Source organism: Sinocyclocheilus rhinocerous, unplaced genomic scaffold (assembly GCF_001515625.1).
Source record: "Sinocyclocheilus rhinocerous isolate Xijiao unplaced genomic scaffold, SAMN03320098_v1.1 scaffold1210, whole genome shotgun sequence".
NCBI lineage: Eukaryota > Metazoa > Chordata > Actinopteri > Cypriniformes > Cyprinidae > Sinocyclocheilus > Sinocyclocheilus rhinocerous.
In genome coordinates, this window is record NW_015666175.1 from 101,572 (window position 1) to 112,991 (window position 11,420).

General features: G+C 38.5%; 1 protein-coding gene across 1 annotated transcript in view; it reads right to left on the minus strand.

Moving 5' to 3' along the window:
* The window catches only part of LOC107731988 (SPARC-related modular calcium-binding protein 1-like), a 63,377-nt gene that overhangs the window by 10,831 nt on the left and 41,126 nt on the right, over nt 1-11,420 (minus strand). Inside the window, exons 4-9 of the mRNA XM_016543211.1 lie at nt 9,720-9,832; nt 9,216-9,315; nt 7,428-7,478; nt 6,385-6,432; nt 1,933-2,016; nt 1,732-1,812 (exon numbers count right to left, since the gene is read on the minus strand). Coding sequence (XP_016398697.1) covers nt 1,732-1,812; nt 1,933-2,016; nt 6,385-6,432; nt 7,428-7,478; nt 9,216-9,315; nt 9,720-9,832 — 477 coding nt within the window. The remainder of the gene's footprint in view (nt 1-1,731; nt 1,813-1,932; nt 2,017-6,384; nt 6,433-7,427; nt 7,479-9,215; nt 9,316-9,719; nt 9,833-11,420) is intronic.

An 11,420-nucleotide genomic window follows, 5' to 3' on the forward strand; every position in this document is an offset into this window, starting at 1 on the left:
TGCTCACCCACAGACATTCACAGGTTCATTTTGAGGTATTAGCAAAACAACAAAGCTAATGCTTTTCACGGAACTTACGTAATTGCCCATTATACATTGTGATATAGCCTGGTTCGTTGGTCCGTTAGATCGGATTGCTTTCTCACTACAACCGAACCGCTCCAGAGTTCATTTTCAATCGAGCCGAGACCACCTCGTTCAGGCGATCTCAGACCGATTGTTTTGGCGCGGATCCGAGAGCGATTGTCGTGTTCACATATGCCCAAACGAACCGAGCTAAGGGGGGAAACGCAACAGGTTCCATATCAACGGGCCAGATGTGAAAGCACCCTTAAAGTCTTTTTAAAGCGCCCTGTGGTGTCTCTGTAACTCTACAGATCTGTTTTTGCCAAGTGTTACCTGCATTTGAAGCCACAGAGACATTTGTGTACAGTAGCTAGTTCAAACCCTTAATACCACCACCCCCAAATCTGAAGGGACACTATGATAATTATGTTTGTTCTGTTTAATGGAGACCACAACCACAATTACCATAGAAACACACCATTTACCTCACCTTAGATGAGCATGTTCACTTTTATAACTGCAAGAGTTGATGTGTGAAAGATTGAACTGATGCGTACCACCCACAATGCACTGAGAGATGGAAACTTGGCTTTCTTCAAGATTTACTTTAGCAGAAAAAGCAACATCTCAGTGTTTCAATTTACTCCAGATCCCACACACGCTCCCAAGAGCAGCAACGGTGGAACCTGATGCCAATTCCGTCACTTCTGCACCAAAAGCACCCTTGTGATGACCGTGGATCTGCTATTCTTGTTGAACAGTGTTGATGTGCAACAGATGCTAATTGGTCACAGGAGGAGAATCTGAAGCGTTCCAAAGACTTGTCAGAGTAGATATACAACTTGTCTGCTCAAGGTAAGTGTTTCCTTCAGCACAGAAATTTTTTTGTCAAATTTTTTTCTGGTGGAATAAATCGATTATTTTTCAATGTCTACCAATTATAGGCCACACAGGCAATAAGTACACAAAGGAACAACACTGGAACTGCTCATACACACACTATGTACACACACACACACATTTCTCTCCCTTCAGTCATGAAATGTGCTCTCTTCTTGTGCTACAAAAATTCAGATCCCTCTACCTCTCAACCGCACTGCCCAAAAACCTCACAGAGCTTGACGGAGTTGACTGAGCATGCCCAGAGGGTGCTCGACTCATTTGAAGGAAATTGTAAAGGAGACACAGAAAGCTAAACAAATTACACAGAGGAGAGTTGAGACAAACAGAGAAAGAGGGGCGCCGTAATTCTACTGGTGTTAGATTTCTCGTCCCTGGACATGCTGAATATTAAATCTAAAACTGGAACAGAACTATTGCACAATCAAGTGCGCCTGAATGCACCGACTTGGATGCTGCAATGGCGATGCTTTGAAATATTTCTGTAGTGCTATGTAGGCTAGCCAGCAGACTTGTATGTGTCAACACAAAGCTCTGCTTGAAAATATGTGTTTTTGGTCATTGCTGCTCAAAGAAGGAAATAGGCTTATGGGATTTTCTTTCCATTTGTATCTATTATAAATCAAATCAGATGTAGACAGGCATGTCTGTTGTGAGACAACTGATTTTGATATATCAGAACATTAAATTTACCAATGGACGATAGCCATAGATAGATAGACAGATAGACAGACTGACAGATGGATGGTAGACAGAGATTCTCACCTGACTTCCTACTGTTTGAACTGTTCTGTTTGTTCTCTTTGTACACCAGCTGCTTAATCCACAACGTTGGAGCTGTAATCTCTGTTTAAAATACAACATAAAATTGATTTGCACTTGTATATCAGTCATATCCATAAATGCAAGACTCGTATGTTGTTGTTGTGTTGCTTATTTTTGCATGGGGTCCAAACTTACCCTCACCTTCTGGGACAACATGTGTCTCCATGGTTGGTGTGGGTTTGGAGCCATCATCTGGATTGAGGGTGAGAAAGAAACGGAAAGAGACTACCATTATTGAGGTTAATACAATCTACTCTCCACAACTGTTGAATGATTGGGATTTGCACATGGCCCGGCCAATAGCACAGAAAACAAAGTGGGTGAGGGACAGAGGATACAAAGTGAGAAAATACAAGTGAGAAAACACAGATAAATAACAGTGTTCATCCACTCAGTAACACACACACATATCAGAATGCAAAAACTAGCTTCCACATACATACTGTTTAGATAAATGGTATTGTAATGCATAATTGTATAAAAAGGCAATAGTACATTATTTAACACATTCAAAGTTGTCATGATAATTGAGAAATGGCAAATGTCCTACAGTACTTACCCACTTATGTTCTATTGCATTCTGGCTGATTTTCTTGTGGCTCACATCATTGTAGGCCCTGGCAGTGGAGGGGCCAAAGCTACAGAGCTAAAGCCACAACAGGGTGGCAGCGAAACCAGTTCATAGAATACATGTAGTTCACTGAACTGAATTACAGTCAATGTGACACAAATTTTTCCCTGACCTCTACATTTGCATGTAAAATCTGTTTATGATATAAGTTCTGAAAGTTAATTCTATTATTCCCTGTCTTATATAAACATGGGTAATTTAGAAAGATAGCAGCAGCAGCAGTAATATGATCTATACACTGTTAAAAGCTCAGAGTCAGAGAATTTCCGGTCATTAAGAGCAACAGTGACAGCTACTCATTGTACACCTTAAATCAAACCAACTAGCTTCAAGATGAATTTCAACATAGCATTTTATTCAAAGCAATTAAAAATTAGAAGAAAAAAAACACCCAATTGACCCTTCGCAGGGAGTCTGATTGACAGGGGATCTGACCAATCATAACACAGAATCTGCCATTTTTGTCCGACAAACAAACCAGACAGGAGAGTAGATTGACATTGGTGGACTTGAACTTGAAAAGTGTGTATTGACATATTTCCACGGTTGAAACAAGATACCTTCTGATGTTCATTCATGTTTATTTCATGCTATAATTAGTAAAGAGGAAGAAATGATTGGTTCACGTGCCGCTTGAACTGAGATCTGTCACGACACATTAAAGGACCACAATAGGGTATTTATTGTTTGAATTTCTTACAAAATGACAGAATTTGAAAGCTGAGACTTTGTTTCATACCAAAAGTAACCTGCTTTGTCTTGTCTGTCGGCACGTTGTCAGTTTCCTCTTTGCTCCGCGATATATTTTTCACTACGTGAGAACATGATGTGTGGCGTGAGAGCGCGGTGGCTTCTTGGACGTACCAACAGTAATGAAGGGGGGCAGGTCTTTACGAAGGGTCAACTGTTTGTCTTTTGTGAAGGAATTAATTCCTTCATCCTTCACAAATTTAGAATTGTAAACGTCAAATCACTACTGTTTTATGCTTTAGAGGATACTTCAAACACTGAGAAATGTTTCAAAATATCTCTTTTGCGTTCTGCAGAAAACAAGAAAGTCCTATTTTAAGTTATCCTAACAGGAGTAAAAGCACAGTTTTAAGCATATTTCATGAGTTAAAAACATTCTGAAACACAGTATAAAAAACTTAAATGAGATATTTGAAAAAGAACACTGATCAAAATTAGTGAACACTTTCAGATACCTCCCAGTTATTGATGTTAATCTGGCTCCTGGTGCTAATGTCCTTAATTATCTGACAAACCCTATTTAACTGGCAGCCTAACTTTCCAGTTTTCACTGACTTTGCAAGATAGTGAGCCACTCTAAAGTGACTGAAACCTTCTGCCAGCAGGTTATCCAGATGAAGGCCAAAGGGATTACCTTTTCAGCTATAGCAAGAGAAGTTGGTCATTCCAAATCTGTGATTTCTCAAATATTGCATCTTTAAAATGTAATTAACTCATTCAAGTCCCCCAAAAAGGCTGATCATCCATGAAAGACAACTGCATGAGAAGACAGGATAATGCATAGAATATCAATAGGCAATCGGTTCAACACTGCAGCTGGAATTGCTTGCCAGTTCAGTGCTGAACAGGGTAAGGATCTGTCTTGGTATACACTATACAGTGTCTCGACATTTAAGAGAATTTGGACTGAAAGCCCACTCTGCAGTGACCAAACTTCTCATCAGCAGAAAGAATCAAAAGGCTAGACTAACTTTTGCTGAGGAGCATGTGTGGAGAGAGGAGAACTGGTCCAAAGTTCGCATCAGTGATGAAAGCAAGTATAATTTATTTGGGTCTGATGGGAAACATTATGTTTGTCATCAAACTGAGGAAAGACTGAACCTAAAGTGTGTAAAGAAGTCAGTGAAAGGTGGAGGATGAAGTGTCATCGTTTGGGGGATGTTCTGTGCAGCAGGAGTTAGGCCACTTATACAGATACATGGCAGGGTGAATGGAAATGTTTAACAGAACCTCCTGTGGCAACATGCGGTTCCTTCTCTGCGTTCATCGCCCACTCAGCCAGCGATTTTCATGCAGGACAATGCCCCCTGTCACACAGCAAAACAGGTAAAGCAGTTCCTTGAAACTGAAAACACTGAAATAATGAAATGGCCAGCCCAGAGTCCTGATAAACCCGACTGAAAATGTTGGGAAAATCCTTGGTGACAAAGTAATTGCTAAGAAACCCACTGCACTCAACGAACTGTGGAAGAGACTGGAAGAAGAGTGGACCAAGATCACACTAGAGCAGTGTGAGAAACTAGTGATGTCCTGTGGCCGCAGATGTGCTGAAATCATTCAAAGCAAGGACCTGTACATTTCCTACTAATTTCTGACTGCTGTAACCTTCAAAAGTTTTAGTTGTAATATTTCTTCGTGCTACAATCATTGCTGTTCTCTAATTTTGATCACTGTGTTTTTCACAAAATAAAGTTTTTGTTGTTGTTGTTGTTGAAGTGCCTTGATTATTTTGTAAAACACTGTTCTACTAGCATGGTATAGCCGCAACTAAAATTCCTTCAAATTTTAAATGATGAAAAATCAAGTGTTCATAAATTGTTCTCTAATTTTGATCTCCACTGTATGTAGCAAGCTATGTAGCTAGCTAACAAGTAACCTAGCTAGCCTCCACTAGCACTACCTAGCTAACTACATGCGATGTTGTAGCTTTAAAAGCTAAAACACAATAATGATAAGATTATTTACCTTTAACAACCTCACAACTCATTGTAGATATTTCTCAAAAGGTTTATAGTTCTGTCTTGACAACTCTGAGAGTTTAGCATGATAATATACAGTACATGGCAATGTTAATGTTTTTGGTCTTGGCAGAATTGATCTGCTACGCTGCTGCTGCGGCAGAGCAAGTACCGAGACTTGCTACTGCCAATACATCCACAGACATGCTGCTGTGAGCATGTAGGAAATACTGCTGCTGCACATTTAACACATATGAAATAACTCCCATATATAACATACATGAAATCACCCCATAACAGATCTATACAGGTGGAGCTGGGGAAGGTGGAGGGTTTCTGAAGCGTGCTGCAACTGCTACAGCAAGCACTAGCCAAATATTTGAACGTTGAGCAGCAAGATCATTGGCTGTTGAAGCGAAAGAAACCAATCAGCTCCGCCATGTGAATAATGATGTGATTATATCAGATTGAGTTAGAACCTATTGGCCTGCGCCATCTAGGGTTGCACGACAGAACTTTGTATTCATTGCTAAAAATCAATTATGCTAACAAAAGAGTGAAAGGCATTTTTAATCCTGAAACCCTACAGTGAACTCTAAAGACTCACATACAGTGGCACACAACCACTGTCCACCTGCTGGTGACATAAACATCTGTTGCACACGCAATTTGTCTTGAGTGCAGCCCAGTGCAGAAGAGGTGAAACAAGATCTGAAAAAAACAAACAAAAAAAAACCAAACAAAACAGGCAAACCTTCTCCCATTCCTGCGATATAAACCTAAACGCACTCTCAAACCCCTATACACCACCCTCGGGGCCTGTAAATGACAATCTGGCTTTCCTGAGAGTAGATGCCTGCCATTGCTGCTGTTAACATCTATATTAGCTGTTTAAGATGTCACTGCTGTAACAGACTGGTGGGGCTTTGGCAGAGCCCTGCCTTTGATGTGTGCTAAGTTCTTACACTGGCTGTTAAATGGAACAACTGGAATAGGTTTTCATCCTTTATGGTCCTTAGAGAAACTTAAGTCTGAAGTAAAAGCTTGACAGAAAGTTGAGTCAGAGTCAGGCCAATGAACATATCAGAGAAATACAAGGCAACAGTTGACATCTTTTTGAATGTGCTGACACATTTAATCTTACATGAATAAATAAAACGAGGCAAGAAATGTTAGTTTAGCATCCTAAATTGTTAGCTTTCAATATCTCTCATACATAAGCACACGCTCACATTTCTGTGAAATCCAACTCACCTTTTCTGCCAGAGCTTGGAGGTCCCGGTGGCTTATCGGTTACTGACCCTTTAAAGAGAGAGCAGAATGTTTACTCAACTTTTGCAATGCACTACAGTAACCACTTCACTTTGGGAGAACAGGTTAAAATATGCACTTGTATGAACAGCATGCATACAAAAGATTACAAAATGCAAGTGATAATTGTAACATCTTAACTTACACATATAAGACAAATGGGAATCAGTACAAGGATAAAAATAATAATAATAATAATAATAATAAAAAAATTAGACAATAACCACCAGACCACATTTTCTTGAAACCACATTTTCACTGCTGAAAATGTTGAGATGTTATTATCTAGAAATTAAGTTTCCTGTAATGTCAGCCCCATATTATTCCAGATGTTGGGTGCATTCATTCATAGCACATAAACAAAGAAAAAAAGAAAAAGAAATATAAAAAAAACACACACATAAGGAAAAATGGTGTGCAATGCTACATATTTTATTTAGGTAGTGAAAATAGCCACAATAATTGTTACAATTATTTACATCCATTATTCATATCTCATTATTATTATTAATTATATTATTATTAATTACTCTTATTGTTATTGACAATAGTGCTGTAGACGCACCTCACTGCAGAATATAGCTCCAACCTTGTTCTAACGTGCCAGTTTTTAAGCAAATGTTTTGTGCATTTCTGTAATTGTACTACAGTGTGGTTTTCCTGATTGAAGTCCCCTGTGTAGACGTCAATGGAGATATTCTTGATTTGCTAGTTGTGTTTGATTTGTGTTGAAACAAAATTCTGCAGCAAGACAGATCTCCAGGATTGAGTACCCATGAATAAAACACACTTTAGTGTGACATGAAACAGATAAAATGCTTTGAGGTGGGGGTAGTTACGCACAAACAATCACATTGATCCAAGAACGTGCAAATGCTCAGGATTAAAGGCATGCATACATTTAAGATTAGACAGTCAAACCAATTAAAATACTGGAGAGAAAGAGAACTTTGAACAAAAGGGCTATTTGGAATGAAATTTACTACCTGACAATCCACTTGTCCCAGCATGAGTTCCCATAAATTCACGGAAGTTTCCTGCAAACGTGTGCAAGACATTTCACTTAAGTGGTGATTCATGGGATTCACTCATTTCTGGGACAGGACTAGTCCATCTTTTGAACATTCATGAGATGTAGAACACTGAGCCAAGGTTGAAGCAAAAAAAAAACAGAGGTTGTCTTGGACATTAAACATCATCAAGCTGAACAGATAAACTCACTTTTACAGTGTTTAAAACTGCGTTCTTGCAAACTATTCTAACTCAAACTTTCAAGAAAATGTTTTTTAAATAAAGACGGGAAGAGTTGTCGGAAGAGACTGGAAGAGCTGTAAAAAAATCTCCAATGGGAAAATCTGATTGGGTTTTTGGAGGAAACCAGGGTGATGCTAACTTCCAGGTTGGCTTACAAAAATACATAATCACTGCATCACTCTATTACTTCCAGTTTATTTCTCACAAAGGAAATGGAAGGTAAAGTTGAGTGCATTGCAATGTGGGATGTGGGATTATAGTGCATACTATATTTTGGCAAGTGTAGTAGTAATCTACCTTTCCATTCATGAAGATTTTAAAGTTATAGTGTACTGTGCACACTGCATATTACAGAAAAAGTAGAATGTTAGCATGCTATTCTAATCAAAACCTGTGAAAAAAACACAGTGGTGTTTATTTGAGTGGCCCAATATAATAACACTGACTTAAACAACATTATGGTTTGGGGGCAGGACTTCCTGTTAATCCATACAATGGAGTGTTTGGGAAATCTCTTTGGAAACCTGTTCAGTAATTCCATTTTGCAATTCTGTTTGGTGCCAACAGGGGTGCAGAAATGGTGAAATAAAAGGTCCCAAATATAAAATACATTATTTAGAATGGTAATAATAAACATTTTATTTTTTAAAAGAAAATAATTAATTATACAGGTGCATCTCAATAAATTAGAGTGTCGTGGAAAAGTTCATTTTTGCACTACATTCTAATTTATTGAGATGCACCTGTATGTAACAGGCAAAAATTACAAAAAGTCACAGGTGTCTCTGCAGTTAGCTACAGATGAACTGAACTGACAAGTGACAACTGTATGGACCGTCCAGAAAGCTAGATGAAATATAGCATCAGGGTTAGGAAGGCATAAGATGGCATGTAATCAAAGAACTAGAAACCAGGTGCTCCAATCATAATGTAATCCAGTTCTGGCAGGATACGGTGGCGTTATCTCCAACAGAACAATCTTGGCCATTAGAGCAAAGTGTTCCCATTCATTTACGAAGAGAAAAGCTTCCTCATTCCAACCTTCCACTGAAAGCAGTTATACAATGAAGAGAGAACGAGAAAGCAATGATGGAGAAGGAGGAAAAATAGTAGAGAATGAAACGGATGAAGAGAGAGATTGATTGAGTGTGAATTTGGAAAGAGACAGAAAGAGAGAAACGCAAAAATGTAGAAACCGTAAAGAAGAGGAGAGAAAACTTTTGGAGTCAGCATATGTCCTCCAGGATATTATCCATCACCTCTCGGTTCCATGCACAAACACAGTAAAAGTAAACTAAACAGAGCGGTGGCTAGAGTTTAACATCACACTGACTCCATCAAAACAAAGAGCACAATTTAAATCAAACAAAGTCTAATGGCTCTGAAAGTGATGGACTACAGGCACAACTTCTTGACCGAGGCACATGATGGTTTAGCGGTTCTGCTTTTCAGCACGACCTAAACACAAAGCAATAATCCAAGCGAACAGTCTAGAGATACTATCTGCATACATACAGTACCTGAACACACTGGTGTTTTGTTCTGGACAGAAGAGCCGCTGACTGGCTTGCCATCTGTCGTCACGCACCAGCAGTATCCTGTGAGGGTGTGACATTGGACCTGGAGGAGATACAGATGGATAGAGGTGAGAGAAAATTCCAGTAATTGCTCTTGTATCTCCTGGACGACCTGCAGAAAACCTCATGGCGCTTGCGCTAGGGGAATACAATTATTCAGAGTGAAAAATGATGAGGCATTAAAGCTTAGGCGGGCTGGATGATCGCTGTTTAACAAAGTAAGGCGCAGGTGAAATAAAGGCTGCGAGTCTATAAATGTGATTTAATGTACACTTTCCATTCAAATTCCCTATTCGGCCGTACTGATGAGAAACACAGGGAAGTGCAATTTTTTAGAGGTTGGGGAAGATGTTGGAAGGCTAATTTGTCCACTAGGTAGGTTTGCTTTAGGATTAGTCGATTAGTATGTCAGAAACAACACTCCGGCAATCCGGAACTCTGACAGACCTGGGCAAATGTTCCATCGTCATTGCATTCTGGGATAAAAATGGATTCCTGTGGCCTTTTGGCCTGTTCCAAAGCCTGAATCCTCTCAGTCCGACATTTCGTCTGGCCCGCTTCTGCAATATAGATACAAATGTGCCTAATTACACACTTGACGTACAATTATTGCTATAATATGAACAGTTTTAGTACATAAGGATAGTGATGCAATGGGAATGTCATGGATTTGATTCTGAGAGAATTTTTAGGAAAATATACCTTGAATTCACTATATGTTGCTTTTGGAAAAAAAATATCTAGGAAATTAATAAATTGAATCATGCGTAAGGCAAGTTACTGAATAATCATTGGAAAATTCCCATACAATAAGATACCAAACATACACACTCCCACACTTTTCGACCAGTCAACTTCCATGACCTTTCCAGTTGTTCATGATTACATGATAGGTATTTTGAATAGACTTTAAAAAAATAATTTTACAGAAATTTCACTCACAAATACCAACTATATTTTAGATCTGAACAACTAGAAAAAAAAAACATATATATATATATTCACAATTGAAATGTTCATGCCATTTCCATGAACTTTTTAAGATATTATTAATGTTTGTGAGCATTCCAGACTTTTTAAAATAGCTTGATATTTCCATGACCGCTGAAATCCTGAAAACAATTAATAGAACCATTACTGAAGATCGGATTATTGGAAAATCCATCTCATTAAACAGCCTTTGAAAGAAACCTAATCGCTTGCGGTAAGAAGTGCATCATGATCTTGGTCTAATCTTGATCTAAGGATGGAAAATATGAGGTTTGAAATGTCAAAGCTGAGTGTCGTGTTCCAGCATGTAAGCACTTGGTCATTTTGTATGAACACAAAGAGCATTTAGTCATTCTAAGACAAATAAACAACGCTTACAAGTTGGACTTCGGTGCTGGACTGCACCCAAGATGTGGGGAGGCTAAAAACCACGTAATCATTTTCACACTTTTATCTTTTAAGCTATTCACAGTTAAGTCCTCAAATGCATAGACTTGCAATATACTTTCAAATGCATGTGAAGATATGAATTCAGACAGATGTAGCATATCAAGCACACAAAGAGAAAAATTGCAAATCTGCCCTGCATGTCTGAGAGCAGATGCTTTCAAATCACCCATGATGTAAAATAAGAAACACCTGTTGTACCTGTGAAGTCTATGACCGATCAGCTGAGAGAAGCAGGTGGACTGCAATCACCCCCCGACAACACAAGACTTATGGACTTATGTTAATAAAAACCAAGCCCCAAACGAACCAATTATTATACTGACCTTTTTAGTGTTTTCCCTTGTGTAGAATATATCGAAACAGACCTCCAGACTTTTTTTAAATAGTATTTTACAAAACAGTAAATTTACTTATGTATACCAAATTAAAAAAACAACACTTTACTGCCAATTGTACATTTCTATGGAACAAAATATGCAATAATTTTGGTAATTAGCCAACTTTGTTAGTCTGCAGCCCTAAGAAGCCTGACTTTCCTTTTTATTTTTATTTTCAGCTTACTACTTCTGTTTTGCTGAAGAGGTTTTTGGTTTGTACTGTGTATAAACTTTACACTCAGTAAATAATGATGCTTTAACCAAAGTTTCTGTTCAGCTGTATACAACCTGAATTAATTTCTTTCTTCCCCCCCCCCCTAAAAACAGTGAA